This window comes from Hyposmocoma kahamanoa, unplaced genomic scaffold (assembly GCF_003589595.1).
Source record: "Hyposmocoma kahamanoa isolate Upper Pololo Valley unplaced genomic scaffold, ASM358959v1 215, whole genome shotgun sequence".
Classification (NCBI taxonomy): Eukaryota; Metazoa; Arthropoda; class Insecta; order Lepidoptera; family Cosmopterigidae; genus Hyposmocoma; species Hyposmocoma kahamanoa.
In genome coordinates, this window is record NW_020653736.1 from 1,085,928 (window position 1) to 1,107,190 (window position 21,263).

The 21,263-nt window shown below is 34.4% G+C and overlaps 1 protein-coding gene across 8 annotated transcripts in view; it reads right to left on the reverse strand.

The window, feature by feature from the left end:
- Positions 1-21,263, reverse strand: part of LOC113227767 (oxysterol-binding protein-related protein 3-like) — a 64,762-nt gene that overhangs the window by 18,480 nt on the left and 25,019 nt on the right. For 5 of the 8 annotated variants that reach the window (XM_026460768.1, XM_026460769.1, XM_026460765.1 and 2 more), the window contains 6 exons: positions 19,433-19,554; positions 17,508-17,645; positions 16,279-16,360; positions 10,901-10,936; positions 1,717-1,883; positions 896-1,016 (listed from right to left, as the gene is read on the reverse strand). In XM_026460768.1, the coding sequence (XP_026316553.1) occupies positions 896-1,016; positions 1,717-1,883; positions 10,901-10,936; positions 16,279-16,360; positions 17,508-17,645; positions 19,433-19,554 (666 nt within the window). The remainder of the gene's footprint in view (positions 1-895; positions 1,017-1,716; positions 1,884-10,900; positions 10,937-16,278; positions 16,361-17,507; positions 17,646-19,432; positions 19,555-21,263) is intronic. The other 3 variants (XM_026460767.1, XM_026460766.1, XM_026460770.1) reach the window with 2 other exon arrangements.

The window sequence follows — 21,263 nt, forward strand, 5'->3', positions numbered from 1 at the left end:
GATGATTCTTTTTTTGTTGGAAAGAGGGGTACCTCAGTATAGTTCCCATTACAAATATTCCACCTCTTAAGGGCGGCAAACTGGGGGATGAATCTGGTTCCGCGCACTCTCCGGTAACCAATTTCAATAAAACTCGGCAAATAGATGTAATTCCACAAACTTTTAGGGTCGATTTTTTTAAATCACCAAAAACAAATCATCTGTTCGATGATTCACAAATCATCATCGAGCGTTCAGTTTGGGTATACGTAGGAGTTAAAGAAAGAAAATATGATCAGCGCAGTTGTGCAACCAAACAGGTTGTTGCCTGTTCGAAAGTTACCCGCTCCCGCACCTCGTCTCGAGCCCCCGTCCGCGTAGACACGACACTTCACAAAATATCTATACATTTCATATATTAACCAATTTGTATAAAAATATTAGAGTTTTAAGTTTATTTTATTGATATACTGTTACTTACATATTAAAAGTAATTCACACGTGTATGTAGTTGCATGTACACTACCTATTATGTCGGTTGGAGCTTAAAATATTAATTTTGAATTGTTATTATTATTTTTCCTCTGTTGTTTTGTTTATATGCGTGTCTGTGCTGGTGTAATAAACTGATCTTTCTTTCTTTCTTTTATCATGGCAAGTTACAGCGTCGAGCAACAAGTGCAAATGTAAAAAAAACATTATCAAAATGGACGTTCTATTGAGGCCATTGCCTCGAGTTCGATTCTTGTTAGATCGAAGGAACTTTTGTGTTCGATCTTTTATAATTAAATAAATAAATAATTTATAATTAAATGTGAAGAACAACATCGTGATGAAAATCGGCATGTCCAAGGAGTTCATAACTCCAAGGAAAGCAGTATCATACAGCAAGAGTTCTTTCAATGAAAAATCTTACCTGAGTTCTGTTGTAACGCGGATGTAAGGTTTGTCCGGAGAGCGGAGACAACGGCGCCGGTTGGCGACGCGGTCGTTTCCGCCGCCTCCATTGCCGCTCGAAGGCGCCCGCGTTCGCATACCTGCAAAGGGGAGGTAGCAATGTGTGTTTTGTCATTTTCTGCCACGAAGACACTTGCACTAACTGGGCAAGAGTCTCACGGCTAAATATCCTGTTTACAATATTTAAATATTGCCACCGTACCTATTTCTGCCGCCAAGCAGTAATATGAGCGTTCCGGTTTCAAAGAGTAAAGGTGCTAGTGAAATTACATGGGACTGTCAACTTATGTCGCAGAGTGACGGGCGCAGTGGCAGTGCCTTTCTAATCTTTGCGTTTTAAAGCTCTGAGTGGCACTGCGACTGTTATGGACAGGTGTGTTGCTTACTAACAGATCCACGTCTTGTTCGTCTCGTCAGTTGATATTATAAAAAAAATTTTCGGAAAAAATCTATCTACCTTATATAAAGTACTTATACCCTTCGTGTCCCAAAGCCGTGAGACATATTTAGAAAATTTTTGTTATTTTTTTTAACTGTTACCATACCGGACTGCCACGCAGAGGGCCTAGGTTCGACTCCCGGGCCGGGAGAAATATTTGTATGGCCTACATTTATTTCTCTCGTGATTTTGGGTGTAATTTGTGGTTGTCTATGTGTGTGTCCATGGCACCCAAGACACCGGGTTTCCCTAGTGCGGGGCTATGTTGAGTGTGTGCGTTATTATTATTATTATTATAATAAAGAGAGATCTCTTGTTATGCTACTGACACCATCACTTACTAATGTAGCAACAACGCCCTTCAATGTAGCAAGCAGATCTTTAGCCAATATGGTGAAGTCCTCCCTGAGTTGCTGGTCAGGTGTTAAGCTGGTCAGAGAAGCAGGTCCAGCCGCTGCGCCTAACGACTCTGCACCGGGTAGTGATTGTGGCCTCGCAGCGGCACATGCTGAAATGATGCAGAGTTTGTTTAGCGAATATTTTGGGTGGAATTCGTGTATGTGAAAAGTGAGTTGCAAGTTTGTTTGTAAAATACTTTGAAATACAGGGTGTTAGGTAAAATACTTTGCGCCTTTGAAAGAGTTGTTTGGTATCGCGAAAAGAATTTGATTTTGATTGAAAACTTTTGGAATATAATATTTAAAAAATACTTTTCCATAGAAAAGTGTCAGTAAGGGAAACAATTTCGTATGAGACAATGTTATACTTTTTATTAAAATTTTTAAAGATTTTTTAAAATTTATTGTTAATTTCTTTGTGTTCTCATCGATTACAGGACGTTGGCATAATATTAGTGAGGGCAATGTGCTTCATAGCGTCGTAAGAATGAATACCTCGTATGTGATTTCTATGTAACTTTTCAGGACGAATATATAGATGTGGTTTAAAACGTAGTAAACACAATACGTTTGTAGCATTTTCATTAGTTAAATCGTAACTCTTTCGGATGCTATATTACGTTAATAATATATTTATACTCCATCCAACTATTTATTTAACTTTTGACATATGCATGCCTCCGAAGTTCCGTAATTATTGACATACAACCATCATTGACTTACAAATAAATGGACGACGGGTCTAATACAAAAACCACGAAAAAAATGTCCCAAGTCAACCTATTCGAAATTTAAATTGTTATGTCATCGCAGTATCGCGCTGTCAGTAGAACAAATGAAGACTAAAGCGGAGTGTGGCGCTCTGTATACGATTTTAGCGCCTTACAAGTGCGGACACTTTTTAGCGCGGACCCGACGTCCATATAATTGTAAGTCAATGACAACCATAGACAAAAAATACAACTCTCTGTTGACTCTTTTAGTTTTTAATTTTAGTAAAGCGACGTGCTCTTTCGCTCCGACATTTATCGAGCCAACAGATTACGTAACGAAGATAAACTTAATAAAATTGTAAATAAAATAAATTACAAATAATTATAATAAATTCTTATTGTTTATTATAATGAATCTTCGGATTCTTCTCCATAAGAACGGGAATCATAGCTTGAATCCTCATTGATATTAATTATTAATTCTTGAGTACAAAAATTGTCAAACGTAACACCACGATCCCAATCAGACAATATCTTCTTTTTTGAACACGCTCACGTGCACAATTAAATATTCTTCATAAATAAAAATCGATTAATATAAAAAATCGAATCGGAAACGCATCAGGACATCACTAATTGATTAGAATTCGAGCTGTCAAAAGTTAAATAAATGGTTGTACGGAGTATAAGCAAGATTTGTAAATTTTACTTCAATAAAAATCAATATAATATAAACATGTAAAAATGCGAATGAAGTGTTCACAGGCGGGCAGAATGTAGAGGATATTGAATTTAGCACATATTTATCATCCGATCGCGGCGCAATTCTCTCTGCGTCTCAAAGCATTGAAATTTATACTTTATTTCCATTGAAATAACATAAAATATAACTCGGTAAATTTAATATCGCGACTAAAGCCCTCTGTAGCTCAATCATACCTTCGTATTCCAGAACTCTACTCAATGCTCAAGTCAGGACTTAAGCAGATTTGAGTATGATTTCAAGCACTGGAAATACGACCCTAATGGCAAGGACTTGAGTATGATTTTGAGTGCTTTAAATCATACTCAAGTCCTTACTTGAGCATTGAGTAGTGTTCTGGAATACGACCCTTAGACTCATTTGAAATGTTTATAATAAAGTAACTTTGATTTATGTTATTTTTTATTTTTGAAGGTTTGTAGTATTTTACCGAACACACTATACGAAACATTTTGCGGTGAGTTGCTAAAATTTTGAAAAAAAAACATATTAATATCATCTAACTCTGATGTAGTAACAAACTAAATTCAATCGATATTATTAACTAAATCATACTAACGAAGGGTGTTTCAAAATTGTGGCACAAAATAGATTTTATACAAAGTCTGTAAACTAAAAACTCAAATTACATTAAAGAATTGTAGAAAGTTGCGTAATAAAACTTAACAAATGCTGATAAGCTCTCTCAATGCTTTGTTTATAAGTGTACTATGAAAGTTTGAGTGTAAATGCAGGATGATGAAGTAATTTTTAGCAGAATTTCAAAGAATGATGCTACATAGCAATATTAGCTATATCTTCTTTTTTAAACAGCGTAGTTACTTTGCCTGTATGTACCACATTCTGATTAAGTGTCATTTGTTATAACCCTACATATATATATATATATATATATACAGGCTGTATATTTGAAAGTGAGACATATTCATACATGTCATAGTAAATCATGTTACAACTTAACATAGACTAAAATAAAATTAGGATATGGGATAGAACAAAAAATAAATCAACAAATGTGTTTTGAAGTGTAGATAGGAATAAACCGATTCCCTTTACGCTTAATTTCGAGTGTAATGGGAGTGCTACCAAGCAAGCGCCGAGTGAGACAGCAACAATAACAATGATTTCACATTTACGTTTTAGGTTATGTTAATTGTTTTTTACTTGAACTATCATCGAAATGTTTTAGTAAGTAGTTATCATTTAATAAGAATTGAGGTTTTTGGCGTAGTTAAAAATGTGAAATCAAATTAATTACAATGATTGATTTTTTAGTTATTTACAGTTTATTTACACTTACGTGGTACGGAGCAAGTGTTCAAAATGTCCACCGTTTTCCACAATGCATAGTCTAGCACGGCATAGTAAATTTTGTTTTAAATTGTACAACACAAACACATTTTGTCTCACAGTATAAAATGCTGAGATAATCCTCTCACGCAACGCTTCGACACTGTTCACCTCTTTCGCGTAAACTCCGATTTGGGAACATTTCAATAGCTTGCCTCACACTATCACCACTTATTGCGTAAAGTCGCACCATCTCAGTCAATTCCACGTTAGAATAAATACCCATTTTGCGGCGATCGGGCGAGCGGAAGGACAAATAATTTACGTGTCTTCGTTAGATCAAGGTCGCGCGTGGACTGAAAAATTTCGCGTATGCGCCCGCGTCCCGTCCTCACCCCCGACCTGTGCTTTGCTTTTCGCCGCTGCGTCGGAGCAATAATAGTGATGTGCATAGATTTCGATAACTAATGTTGCGCTCAAGTAGTAGTCGATAAAAAAATAAAATAAAATATTTTTTGTAAAGTTTAAGTTCATTAGTTTATTATTTCTTTGGGTTGAGAATCAGGAATATAACGCACTCTATAAGTATGTCCCACTTTCAAATATACAGCCTGTATATATAGGGTTATGTACAGGGTTATTTTTAAAATATTAACAACTTCACAGGACTATATTACTAACATTATAAACAAGAACTTTTGTACCATGACTTTTTAAAGAACACAACAAAGAAGGATGGCGAAAGCTGACCCAAAATCAACGAAGTGCCGTTCATGGACTTTGCTAGTACAATTTTACGTTTTAGTTTATACCTAGTTATGAATATATTTTTAGAAGTCGGGAATAAAGTAATTGCAAAACAATGATTTTAGAATAAATGCAAGAACACAACGCAATTGATACAGTTCGACCATAGATTAGATAACATTATTGTACGGATATTTCATTTTAAGCATGATTGAATGACTGAAAACTTGTTGTTACCTGCTACTACGAACAAACATAAATACAGGACAATGTTATAAACATAACCCATATCAACTTTATAACCTCAACTTCTACAGGCTGTTTTTTCATGCTTTGATAATGAATCACAAGTATTGATAGGTCTCTTTAATGCACGTCCTCAGAAACACTGGGTCACAAAACACAAGGGATGTCGCCATCCTTCGTTACCATTTGTTTTATTTAAATGAAATTTAAAAAACACACAACATTTAATAATTAAGAAAAACATAATTTTAAATGGGCTGTTAGATAAAAAGCACTGGCTTTTATTAAAAAAAAAAAAGTATATTTACCAAAAATAAACTTTTAAGTTTTTTACTATCTGATACTTTTTAGATCTCTATTTGGTAGAATAAGTTCGAACGTCCTGCACAGAGTTATTACCGTTTAGAGCGATCTATTTAAATATTTATATTTTTGTATGAAAGTAAATTCCGTTGAATAATTATAAGTCATGGAACAAAAGTTGTAGTTTATGGTGTTAATAATAGTAATGGAATATTTTTTCCAAATTTAAATGGGACCAAAACTGAGGCACCCTCTTTCCAATAAAAAGTACCATCAAAATCGGTTCACAAACGCCCCGGAGGAATTGCGTATCATACATACAGTCTAATTGAGAGCCTCATTTTTTTAAAGTTAGTTAATAATTTGTATATATTACTCTCTGTCTCTTCTCGGAATCTAGTAGAATTTGTGCAACTTGAGTGGATGCAAAGAAAGCAACGCTCGCTGCAATATGATATGGATAGATAAATAACATAAACTACTCAAGATTACGCTCATAAACTCTGCTAAAATCTTGCACTAACATCCTGTTTATGTATTTATACTGTAGTGTTGTGTAAATTAAAAATAATAATGCGAGGAGTCATGCATAAAAAGGGCATGTCATGGTTTTGTACACAAGTATGTGTACATTTTAAATGATAATACGTGAAAAGTATATTTACAACTTAAGTATGTAACTATCAATTACCACAACTACATTTTGACGACTTCGGTGGTCCAGTAGTTAGCATTGTAAGCGCTGGATGAGGAGATCCCGGGTTCGAGTCCGGGCAGGACCAATTTGGGAAACGAAGTTTTCTGAATTGCTCTGCTCCAGGTGTTATGAGTAGTGTTTCAGATTAAACTTCGTTGTTCTGGTATTCATGGTAAAAGGCATTCTCTTGAGACCAGGTAATTAAATAGACTGTTGTATTTCTTCTGTTTATTTAATTTAAAATAAATAAAGATGAATATTCAATACGATAATGATATTTTATTTCACAACGTATGAACAGATTACTGCACGCGATTACGCCCTATGGTCCCACGAACTACGTCTGGCGGTACCATGGACTACACCGCCGTGGTGACAGAAATGTAGATTGCCATTACACTGGCTCCTGCATTTACTTTGCCTACTTTAGAACTTGTACAATTAAATGTTATCACTGCTGGTAACATTCTAACATCACATTGTAACTTTCTATTGCATAAGTATCTAAAAATGAAAATGGAATGAATTAATGAAATCGTAACTAATGAAAGCGAACCTTCTACCAATTATTTATCCAGTAAATAATGAATGATTAACTATAAATACGACGTCAAATAATAACTCACAATTGGCCTGTTCTTCGCATTCTCTTAAGATTTTGAACACATACAAACATATAGTTCTTGCGAATGGTATTAGCAAACCGCCACTGTCACTTGACATTTTTATTATTTTACGTTTAAAAAGTAAATTGTGATAATATTACTATTCACCTGTAACTTTTATTATTTAGCATTAATGATATAACAATGTAATAATATCATCAAGTCACTTATCATATTATTATTTTTCATTAATAATATAAAATATTTCACTTAGCTACTTAAATTTCAAATATAGAAATATGTATTTTGATTTAGCTGAAATAATCGATTTACTTAATTTTCAAATTTGGGTATCGAGTTTTAGCCGCATCGATTTTGTCCGATGACAGATGCAAAAGGTACAGTGTGCAATAAAACGTAAATACATCCTACTGGAGAGCACAGTGTCTGTTTGTTTAAACTAGGTATATTTCGTTTTATTATTTAAATTAAACTAAAAATATAACTATTTCAGTTAACCACAGTGTACCGAAACAATAGTTACACTCGGTGTTATGAATTATTCATTAACATATTCGCGTTTGTGTAAATCGCAAACAACTCTCCAAGCACAATTATTTCTTTTAACGAAAATTTTAAACGTCGAATAGAAAATAAAATGTAATAATAATATTTACGACAATGATATAATATTATTACGTCAAACAAATTCATATTATTATACCACTTTAAAGAACACGATTCTTTTAAATTCACATAGCACAAGCAAATTTTAAATGTTGAATGAAAATTCGTAAATTTAACACCAGTATCGTATAAAATTGCACAAGACTTTTAAGACGTGATTAGATCATCACTATCATAATCATTATCAGATCGTGATAATGATAAGGCTACGGAAGATCTATCAACAATCAAGGTCGCCCTGTATGAATGGTTTTCTCTGTCAGATGTTTTTATCGGTGTCTGTACTAAAGTCTACACAACGAAAATTAATTAAAAAATAAAGCACTGACTAGCATTAAAATTATTTGAGCGACAATGCTAAAACTTACTGAAGATATGGGGTGCACATTAAAGTCTAACTTAGATTAATAAATTTAAGATGGAATTTTCAATAATCTAAGATAAATAGAAATAGTAATAAATAGCCGTATGTACGAAAAAAATAAGTAAATTTTAGTTTCAATCAAAGGCACGCCTTATAGTGTTAAGATTGATTTTCACAGAGATAATTTTAATGCACACATTATACTTGGGATGGTGTTCACTGTCTATTTTCCGTGGCAATTTTTATTGTTACAATATTATAATATATTATGGAGAAATATTGTTTAATATTTGAGTATTGCATGGGGAAATGTTATTTAATATTACTTCGAATACTTAAATAATGAAAATTGCACGGATATCAGACAAAGAACACAAGCCCGAGTACGACTTCACCATTTGTTTAAAAAATGTTCTTTATTCCGTCATGAGCAATGGTCGGAAAAAAGATGTTCCACATAAAGAGATACCTGTGTAAATATAACGGAAAAAACAAATATACGCAATCCGGAAAAATAGTTTCATTTCCTATGTGTAACAATCGCGAAAACCTAAGAATTCAACATTTCTTAAAACCACCAAATATTAATAATTACTGTTTGAAATTCAGGAATCCCGAAAATGGTTTTACTACCTTGTAGGACAAAACTACGGACCTTGTAAGTCGAATTTGGATTTTAAAGTAATTCTAATGGTGGTATGTAAAAAATGCAGTAGACCTTTTATCAAAACAGAGAATAAAAAATAACGAAAATGGTGACTCTCCATAGCTTTAGATACCGCATATTGACGGAACGGCGACATTTACTAGTAGAAATTAAGAAAGAAAATAATTAAAAATTTTATTTACGAGGGGAATTACTACTGAACGCTCAAACAAGACGAAAAAGTATCTTTTTTGACGGCCTTACCCATGTACGGTTATGATGATAAATATCTTCATAAATAGAGTAAAGAGAGTAGTTTCCTTTATCCGGAAAACCAGAATTCGAAAAATTAATTAATATTTGGTGGTTTTAAAACTCTATGTAGCTCCTTGTAGCTATATCTATGCATGTATATATGTGGAACACCTTTTTCCGAATATTGCTCATGAGCTATATTTTATCCCGGCAAAACTATAACTAATTTAGCGTCGTCATAGAATTTCACCTTGTATGTCTGAGGGTGCTGTTAAGGCAATTTACAAAACTGGGCCCCTGAATGTAATATTGTAAATGATAAATGTACAAAGAAGTGTACAAAGGTTTATTTACATAGAGCAACTCCTAGAATTTCTAACTCATTCTTCTCAAAGGAATCTATCTGCCTTAGGAATGAGAAGTAGGGTCAGCTTTAAGAACAGACATAGTCAATAGACAAATCAACTTTATTTCATAGGTAAGAAAGTTACACTTGAAATAGTCATATTGATTAAACTGTACTGCTCATTCGTAAGGAAGATTTCCCTGAGAAGAATGAACAAGAAACTTTAGGGGTTGCTCTTTGTAAATATATCTTCTAATATCTTCGGTCGAGAATACCTGCAAGAGCTAAACGGGTCATTATGACGGAATTTTTTGTCAACCAAGTACGCAGGAGCTGTACAATAATAAAGTTTTTGTTTCAGTATAGTTTTAAGCCTCGTAAATGGCAAATTTTGAATATCACCTGGAATTTTACTATAGAAATGTATAATACATTGGACCTTAAATTAATTTGTAACCTTGTGAAGAGTACTACGGCTAGTTTCTTTTTATTCCTCGTATTAATGTTATGTCTGTTACTATTGTTCATAAAAAAAAACTATACTCTTAACACAATTTTCATACTCTGAAAGACACTCCGGGGCACAGATTGTAAATTGCCCTGAATATCATACACCTGTATATTCTTTTCTGTTGCTGTCGATAATTGCCTTCATCTCGATTACTTGTGGCGTTACAATTGTCACTCACTTTTATAGGTCTAAGAACGACAGTCTTAAAATCTATGTGGACGGATGTCAGTGGAACAATAATACAAATTTGTTGAGCAAACGTGGTTCGCGGCGTACATCAATCAGACCGAAGAAACCTTAAAAGGTCTGGTGAAATGTAAGAAGAGTAGACGAGTGTGTAAGAAAATTGATGCGAGTGCAACAGATATGTCAGGAGCCTAGCGGGTGGAGGTTCACAGTCTCAGTCTATCCAAGTGGCAGACAGGTGTGGAAATTTAAATCACTGCTATGCATATATTGTGTATGCCGTATATTTTTCGTTCTGATTGTTAATTAATTGTAATACGGGGCGGTGTGGTTTAATGGCATTACGCAAATGGGACCTTCTGCGAATGTGACCTTTTGCGAATGTGACCTTTCGCGAATAGGATCTTTGGCGAATTTAACCTTTTGCGAATGGGACCTTTTGTGAATAAGCCCTTTTGAAAATGGACTTTTACGTATGGGACTTTTTGCGAATGGACCTTTTGAAAACAAGCCATTTCAAGTAAACGTTACATGCTTTTCACGCAAGTCAGAGTGATTTGTAAAATTGAGACATTGAGCGTCTGAGCTTATGGATTTATGTTAGAAAAAATCTTATGATTTTAATGCTATGAAATCGTAATTTCATATGAGGTAATAATGACATCTAAGAAGCAAAGGCAGCTATGTTGTGAGCGTCAGCGATATAGTGTCGAGAAGGGACTGAAATCGATAGGGGTTTGAAAATAATAAAAAACAAAATAGTCTTACGAACTAAAGTAGAGGCCAGAAAAGTAGATAGAAACGCTGGAAGACGAGAAAAAAGAATCGTTAGGTTAGACAATCTTCTTTTGGACACTAATTTATTTATTTTCTATTGATATAAGAATAGTTCAATCTGCGACCGAGCAACCCAAAGGATTTGCACTTTGGGCACTGGACGAGGAGGTCTCTGGTTCGATTCCCGAGAAGACCAACTTGGAAAATGAACTTTTATAAACAGGTTTTGGTCTGGATGTTCTCGGCATTCCCCATGGCACTAGCCATGGCGTGAATTTGGTTCCTCTGATACTCATATTTCAGGGTATTCTCTAGTTTGAGACCAGGAAGCTGGAGTGGTGTGTCCATATATTTTTCTTAAAGCTGGTGCTATTGTTTCTATTTTTGAGTTGGCTTAAAAAACATGAAAGAAATAAAGGTTTGACATAGAAGAATAAGAATACTTATAGATAAATTCATTAAGAAAAGAGTCGGGAGTGTATTACAGCCTGAAAAATTAATTGACTACGAGAATGTACCTTTCTATACATGACTGACAGTAGTTTTTTAAATTAAAAAATATGATAACATCGTTCCTCTCTTGACTATCTAGAATTAGACATTTTTTTCAAGGCTCATCAATATAAGCGTATCAATATACGCGTGATCAATATAAGCGTATCAATATACGCTTGATCGGACAAAATCGAGTAAATGTGTAGGCACCTTTACATAGTTGTAAGAAAAATGTCATACACGGCAGTTAGTGAAGACAGGAACGGCGTAAGGTTCAAAATTAAGATACAAAATTAGGTGAAACTATTGAACGGTAAATTCAGTAGAGGAAACCCAAACAACTTAATATGGGGACCATTTTGAATAAATGATAATTTTTAGTACACCATAATTGAAACTTTTTTATACGAAAAAATCGACCTCAAAAGTTCGTGGAATTACGTCTATTTGCTACGTTTTATTGAAATATCCCCGAGTTCGCCACTATGCAGGACTTGACACTGGAGATAATAAAAATCGGTTCTCACTACTCAAAGTATATTGAGAGAAAAACGCCTTGAATTGGAGAAATAGCAAAATCAACTATTAAAGTAATTGCTACTAAATTAAAGTTAGGCGCTATTTATAAAAATGAATCTTCATGCGCGAACAGCCACCCTTAGAGGTGGATGATTTTATTCAAAATGAAATGGGACCACTATGGAAGTATCCCCTTTCCAACAAAAAAAGAATCATGAAAATCGGTTCACAAATACCGGAGTTATCGGGTAACATACATAAAAATAAAGAACATACAGTCGAATTGAGAACCTCCTCCTTTTTGAAGAATTGAAAACTTTTGCTTTTTCGAAGTCGGTTAAAATTATCGTTATAGTTTTTATTCTTAATAAAATAGACATATGCTTGCTATTTTAGACACCTGATGGTTTTTATACGTTTGTCTATGACACTAGGAAAGTGATCGACACCCATACCCAGCAGTCGGACACTGGGTATACTAGTACAGATTTTACTCTCTCGCAATGGTCTCACTGTCACATTGCAAGTTGTTTTTTTATTGTGATAACAAATGACGGGACGTACAAGTCGTGCGCCTGGTAGTAAGCGACACGTCTGATCATAGCGGTTGCAGTGCCACTCAGAGCTTTATATCGCAAAGATTTGAGGGGCATTGCCACTGCGCCTGTCACCCTGACTCTGAAAGAAAGCTGAGCTGCACCCTTATCTTTTAAAACCGAGTAATGCCCACATTACTGCTTGGCGGCAGAAAAGGTAAGGTGACAGTACTTCTCAGAACGAACTCTTCCACAAGGATCTTTATTGCACACAGATTAGTATCCCATTTCTTTGCCGTACGCATTAGGAGGTCGATTTCAAAATTTTCCCGGTTCATTTAGCTTAGGTCGAGCGGCAGGGTCTCTGGTTTTATTTCAGAAAAAATTTTTTTACAAACAAAATTACGGGTTTTTCTATTTAGTTCAGTTGATAAAAAGAAAATCATTGGTATATTAAAGAACTATTGAAGCGGTTTTCTTATAAAATTTCGAGGTAAGTTTGTGTTTTTTTCTATCGTGAAAATTTTTACGAATCGTGTTTTTTTCACTCCTTTCAATTAGTGTATATCGTCAAATGTACTGTATATTTTTTCCAGATTGATTGGTTCAACTCTTCCACTTTTATGCGGAACAACCAAAGTAATTTGAGGTTGTATAGACTCTTAAGGGGAAGCAAAGCGCTTCGTGTGAATGGGTGGTATGTTAACGACGTAAGGTCCCCAGAGTAACGTTGTTTGGTTTCACAAAACCACTTTGAAAATAATTCCAGTTCCACCATTGACTTACAAATAAATGGACGACGGGTCTAATACAAAAAACCACGAAAAAAATGTCCCAAGTCAACCTATTTAAACGTAGTGACATGTAAAGGAATATGAAAAAGCTAAAACGTTGAATTTAAATTGTAATGTCATCGCAGTACTGTCTAATTTTGCTTGCTTCGTTGTCAGTCGAACAAACGAAGACTAAAGCGTGAATGACGCTCTGTATACGATTGTAACGCCCTATAAGTTCGGACACTTTTTAGCGCGGACCCGACGTCCATATGTAAGTCAATGAGTTCCACAAATATTTTTATAATAAATGACATATCGAGCGACATATAGCTTGACAAACATGCCATGAGCGTAAATGTTTTGCTCAGAAAGCATATTTCGTGCCGCTGACAGCCGCCATCTTGAATTTCTCATGCTCTGTGTCATTAGCCCCACTTACCAATTTCGTAGAATCCTTTTAGAAAAGACATAACACGATTTATTTAGTTTTTTGTGTGAGTAATTAAAATATATGAAATAAAATTCAACGTTAAATAAAATTTATTCAGGACAAACAAAATATTCACAAATTAAAAAAGTACACGATTTTGTTTAAACAAACTTCTGTATAACGATTACAAGTAAATTGTTTTAGTTAATTTAACATTTTCCTCGTGATTTTTTTCCATGACAACACTGAGGACGCTACAGGGCATGGTTCTTTTAGGTTGACTAGAAACAAATATACAGACATACACGTTTACCTAACATTGTTGCATAATAAACTACCTACCGAAAGTTCTGCCCTCCTTGTTATAACTGCATTAATTTGTATTTCGTTAACTTTCAAAATATTGGCACTTTTCAAAATATATTTTTTTCTAGTAAAAATGTCAAATACGCTAATTTAGCTTAGTAATAAAACTGAAACCAAATAAAAAAAAAACCGATTAGAAGGAAATGTAAAACTCGTTTTGCTGGTCCCAGATATCGCTTTGTTAATACAACAGCGTATTAACTCAAAGTCTATTGTTTCAGAATTTATGAAAAACGAATGTTACTCAATTCTCGACAAAAAATATTAAAATTTATGTACAGGTTCAAGTTCATTACAGACATCTAAGCAATTTCTTATTTGCCGAATGTATTTAGGAATAGAAGGAAAGAAAAATCAACAGTCAAAATCATATTTTTGACTGTTTTGATTTTTTGTTTTGTTTTATTTACAAATAAAAAGTTTACAAAAAAGAAACACAAAACTCCTGTTCTGTTTGTTATAATTGTTAATACAAAGATCGAACACTCAGAAAAATTCCTTCGATCCGGCCGGATTCGAACCCGCGTCTTCTAGCAAACCGTGCCTAACGCTATGCCAACTAAGCAACGGAACGAACCAGCGGACCTTACGAATTTTTCTATGTGCTTATTTTTTGTCGGATCTTTGTATTTGTTTTTAAACGACTTTTGAGCCGTAGCGCCATCAATGAGAAATCTATGAAAGTATTTCGCCACCCAGTTAGGTAACTTTAAAGCTACCAGCCCTGGCTAAAGATGGCCCTGGCTTCTGTTCTGTGTATCTTTTCATTCACATAAAGTTTGTCACATTTAGAGTTAAGTAGATATATTTTAATTATTTTTTACAATATTCTGTCGAACCAAAGTTTACGTTCGGCAATGGCATAATCTTGAATTTCACGCATTTTGAGTTATTACACTATTGTAATAGCAGTGCGATATGTTGATAACTCATTTTTGCTAAAAATATTGATTACGTGAGTTATGATAAGAAGGGCGGACTAACGGGCTGTTTTTTTTATACAAGACAATACACTGACTTCAATGCATGACGGTATTGGGTACTTCCCCCTGAAGGGCGATTGATTTCCAACATTTCGTCATGTGTACCATACGCAGCGTCAATAGTATGGATTTAATGTGTACTTTCTATTGTTTTATTTACTATTCTAAGTACACCTACAGTTAATTGACACAATAGATTTTTGTTACATATGTTTTATTTCAATGTATCTAAGGTGCACTTTCGCGAATTGCAGTTTCAATTAAAAGTGGAGCCTAAACGAAGTACAACGAAGTTGATTTTATAGTCAAAATAAAAGTATTTGGAATGAATAACCACGAAAGTCTTAAAATCTATATTTGGAATCAAATGATTATTTTAATAGTTTAAATAAGTTTGATGTAGGTTGTCTGTCTTTGCTCAATTGTTTTTTAAAAACATGACGACGCAGACGCCATTTTAAGGTAAGCTATGGTTAGTATTTGCTTCCAATCACAGAATTAGAATTACGTACCACTGACAGGACTCAGAAGGACCGTATTAATAAATACAATCTCAAGTGCAAGATCGATATTAAGATCTCAAGTTAACTGTACTTATTAATCATTGAGTATATAACCAGAAATAAATATATAATGTCGTTTAATTTGTTTGAAAACTATTCTGCCAAATCATTACGGTCATCACAACTGCGCTCCGATTGGCCGCTTCAAATCGACCAATAACTTGACCTTTGCTATAATGGACGTAATTGAAAAATTTTATATTTAATATTGAACTATCGATGAAATGTGATTCTGTTTGTTTTGTAATTAGATGTTTTGCTGTTTTTCCCACACCACCGAATGGAACAGCACACACTATTGTTAGAGATATTATCTTTATTACAATACAATAAATACATAATATTTTTGGAATATACGAGACGTACATACAGGTCAGTTGTTGGCGCTGTACTATATCAGCTTTCTAATTTGTGATTTCAGCGCAAACGAGATATTTAAAAGTGATATAAGGCCCATTTGCCTGATAAGTTATGATTGAGGGACGGATGGCCCTTATTTCGTCTCTATTTCTGGTTATATACTCGATGTTATTAACAGCACTTAGTGCTTATCAACGATGAATAATTAATTATGGATCAATTGAGAGTTTGTTAATACGGACTTAATTTTTGAGCATTAAAACACTTTAAGCATTCATAGCCAAGCGGGTAACACTTTCACTTACATAGATAGAAAATATTATTATAGTTATTTAGCTTACCTATGGGCAGAGAGGAAGCAGAGTTGGGAACTGAGGAGGCACCCCCGCCTGGTGAGGGGGGTGCAGTTAAAGTTGACAGAGCCTGTAGAAAATAACATTAAATATAACCCGATGCTTACTACACAGAGACATCAATAGTAGTATGTTGACTGTACTGAGTACTTGGCTAATGTTAACTCAGAGTGAAATAATCATTTATTCTACATATATGTAAACTTTTATATCCCCAATCCAACTCCAAATTCTTTCACAATTCTTTTACCGTAAGTGCAGCTCGTATGTGGAATAAACTACCTGCTAACATTCGTGATAGTCCATCGGTGGCATCTTTCAAACACAAATTAAAAGAGCACTTCCTGTCGAACGCGTTAGATAGTTTATAGGTAACATATTTGTAAACAAATGATCTGTTATTATAATATATATTCTGCTTATGTATGTATTTATGTATATAAAGTTCAGGTATGTGCATATGTCTGTCGTATGTATATTATTATCATTTATATTTTATTCACATTTAAATTTAAATTTTGTTGTACATTAATTAGTCCCGCAGACTTCATTTTTGCACCACGGCTAGGGTTGGCTGGAAGAGATCTCTTATAGAGATAAGCTCACCTTTGTAAATGTCCATTGTAACGTGTGTTTCATGTGTCTTTTCTTTGTACAATAAAGAATATTATAAAATTTTTATATTCACTTGAAAACGAAATGTTTTAAGCTACTGCTCGTTCACTACGCTGACCTCCCTGAGAAGAACGAGCAAGAAACTCTAGGGATTGCTTCTTTCAAATAAACTTAAATGCTACGGAATACACTTTGAATCATAATTGTGTGGAATCTACACTCTTGTAATCTTTCCATACTTCTTTATCTAACACATACTCTTGAATTTCGAAATATGACTTTTCAGTTAAAATATTTTTAATGTAAGTTTTAAACTTAGGAAATGATAATCTTAATATATGCTCCAAGAAAAGTAAAATTAATAGGACATTACTAAAATATTTCTTTCGTTATAACTAATGCAAAAATTACTTTTGTACAAACTATAGCCTCATCAAGTTCGTTCTATATCCGCTGGATGACGGTAGTAGTATTTTGAAACGCGCAAGCAGCTTGTATTTTGTACTCATAGGGACGTTTCTGTCTATATTATTTTGCCTCAGATGCGGCAATAAATATGTGTTCTATTTTTCCAAGAAATCGTATAGATATAGACAACTTACCATGTGCGAGCTGGACGCGTCGATGTGTTGAGGTGGAGCGAGCTCTACTGAGGCGCATTTGCTGTTAGACTTCTTCTTGCGGAGTCCGAATTTGCGTCTATCTTTTTTGACGTTTGGTGACGCACCTTCCAGGGATACCTTGAAAGTTTTGTTGTTTATTAAAAATTTGTTTATTTAACAGTTAGAAATAACATGGCGTCACTATATAAAATGAGAAATCGTCGTGGTTCAGCGGTCATATATTCAGGTTACTTCTTGACAAGTTCTGAATTCAATTTGTCTGAAAACACTCTTACTGTCATACTAAATAACGCATTTGTATTTTGATAACTTCGGTATAAATGCACCTGAAGATTTTTTTATTTGAAAAACGTCAGCTAGACTGATTTTGCTTGACTCAAACTATTATTACTACTCGATAACTTGACCCGCAGCTCAGTTGATAAGAGGAATACTACGGTACAATATGGTCGTGGGTTCAAGTAGCATCGGGTCGAAAAAGTTTTTCTGTGTGTTCGATCTTTAGAAATAAGTCTAATTTGCTTCCCCGCATGACGTACGGTGAATCGGTGAGTACCTTACGCCGATTGGCACTTTCACCACGATGGCGAGCATTATAGTGTATGCCATCGACACGCTAAGAAGATGAAGTTTAATTCACTAACTGCCTCCGTGGCCGAATGGTTACCATGCTGGACTACCACGCAGCCGAGAGACAGTCAATGAATCATTTATTCCTTGGGTAAAATAAATTTGCTCATTTACTACGCTGACTTTCCTGAGAAGAACGGGCAAAAAAAGTCTAGGGATTGCTCTTTTCAAATAAACTTAAATGCTATGGAATACACTTTGAATCAAATTTGTGTGGAATTTGGAGCCATGTCATCTTTCCGTACACCTTTATCTAACACGTAGTCTTTAATTTGGTATGTATGTATGTAAACACTTTATTGTACAACACAAACAAATTACAAATTAACAAAGAAATAGAACGTTATTGTACAAAGGCGAGCTTATTCCATAACGGGATTTCTTCCAGCTAACCTTTGAATAATTGAAAGGAAAGTTGGTTCCTGGGTCAGCAATAAAATGTAATAAATCATTAATATGAATGCTACACACTCAATAATTAAAGAATAAATTTATTATATCAAATGTACTCACGAATACATAATATTAAATAAATGATGATACACTAATGCATGTGCATACACTAATGTAAATAAATATTTTGTAAGCTCAAACATGAGAATTTCGTAATATGACTTTTCAATCAAAATATTTCTTATGTTTTAGTTTTTAAATTTAGGAAATGACAATCTTCACATATGCTCCAGAATCTTATTGTAAAAACGTATACAATTCCCCATAAAAGAGTCGTTTACCTTGGTTAAACGAACTCGTGGTACCATGAGTTTAGACTTAGCTCTTAGGTTAATATTATGGATATACTCTTTCTTATTGAAACTATGTATATATATCTTTTTTTATGGCCTACATTAATTTCTCCCGTGAGTTTGGGTGTAATTTGTGTCTCTTTAGTATGTGTCCATGACACCCACGATACCCGGTTTCCCTAGGTCGGAGCTATGAGTGTGTACGATATAATTATTATTACTAAAGGAATCTAGTAGCAGTAGAGCTCCTTGTCAAAGAGTTCGTCCAGGGAACTACTGCCACCTAACCTATTTCTACCGCCAAGCAGTAATATGAGCATTACTGCGTTCCGGCTTTGAAGGTTAAGGGTGCTGGTGAAATTACAGGTACATGGGATTTGTCAACTTATGGTTCAGGGTGACGGGCGCAGTGGCAGGCAGCTGTTATGGATAGGCGTGTAGCTTACCATCAGGCGGACGACTTGTTAGTCCCGTCAATTAATATTATAAAAAAAATCTTTAGAAAAAACAAAGGTCTAATAGACTCACATCAGTATCATGATGCGCCTGATGTTGTAGTTCCAATGCATCTAACAGCCTCTGCAGTTGCTGTACCGACAATTGGGCCTGCCCCAACTCGCGTGACGCGTTTTCTAGTGGACCACCCGATTCTGAAAGTTAAGTCCATTTTAATAATAATAACAACTGAAAATTTTCAAACTCCGATTCCGTTCGAAACGTTAATTCGTCTTTGTAACCGCTAGATGGCATAGTTAGTTTTTTAAACCGCGATATAATTACTTTCTTATATGATTGAGAAAAATATCATAGTCAAGTTAGTTCTTGTTTGTACAGGGTGGTACAGGTATATTAGTCAGTTGTTGTACTATTTCACCTATCTCATTTGTGATTTCAGTGCAAACGAGAGTTGATATTTAAAAGTGATATAAGGCCCATTTGCCTGATGAGATGACAGGCATTATCAATTCGTCTATTTAGAAAAGTTCTGTATAACAATTGACTATTGCATTCTTATTTTTAATCATTTCGGTTATATCCAATCTATGCGTACTAATTGAAGTTTAGGTAAATATATTAAACAGTCAATAGATATTTGTTTAATAGGTCGTTAACGCCTATACCTTCTTTAAAACCGAAAATCGAAATTCATGTTCCATTATAGTTAATTCCCACACACACAAACACACACACACACACAACAACAAAATACTTGCCCTCTAGTCTTGAATTTTATTTATATTTATAATTTTTTGATTTGTATAAACTAAATTTTGGATTAACTTTCTCTGATAGCAATCATTCGTGACGCAGTCAATGTTTTATTGATACTTTATCCGTAGGCGGAGGCCTGGACCTATAGCACAGGTTATCCTAGTTTAGGCTCCAGCCTTCACAGACAACAAATATTTTATTACTTAAGAATGTTTAATTACGGTTGAAATTGTGTGTGAAGGAAATAAATTTATTATTATTATTATTATTAAAAGGTATCTTATGTCCCATAGTGTCGTTGAAAGTTTTTGATCTGAAGGCTCGTAGTAATTAATCTATCTTAAATGCAGGATCGGTATAGAGTTTTCAGGTGTAGTCACAGCGTCGCAAACTAGAGAATCATAAAGGCCCTTAATATTGGAACGGTCATCTATCAAGCAAATTATGAAAAAATGCATTTGCAGATCTATAAGCCAAGACGGATCAAGCAATAATCAAATGAAGCCCGCGTGCGAGCAAAATGATAACTTTTGCTGTCAAGCGGATCTAGAGGTATTACGTGGCGTGTTATCCATGACACGTAAGTCGATTAATGTAAACACGCTTGATAGAAAAAGATATATTATTTTTTACATTAAGTCGCCATACTGAAAATCGTTTAATAAATTACTTTTATAATAAAATAAGTATCAGCGCCTTCTAGTTTTAATCGACTATACAACAATGCGCATATAAGTAGTTAAGGTTGATATTAATAGGTGGCAGTAAATAACGTATTTGACTTTTTTATCTAAAAACGTTGGATACGAATTTGAATTCGTTTTTCGATATCTCAACTGACACTAGAGGTAAAAGTCTGTGGTTGAGGAACGATCGTTACAACGTAGCTTGTACGGCACTCTTGACATCTTAAGAGTTGATACTACCTCAGCTCAAATTAAAATTTTTTCCCGTTCATTTTGCCTGGTTCGAGCGGCGGCAGGGACACTGGCTTTATTTCAGAATTAATTTCTTTACAAACGAAATATTAAAGTCATTCGAGAAATGTACATCGTATAGTATACGTATAATAATAAAATCTGCAGTGGGCGGTCCTTCCGAGGGAGTCCACCAACAGAGTGAGATGGCGAGATGTCGTGAGGCAAGC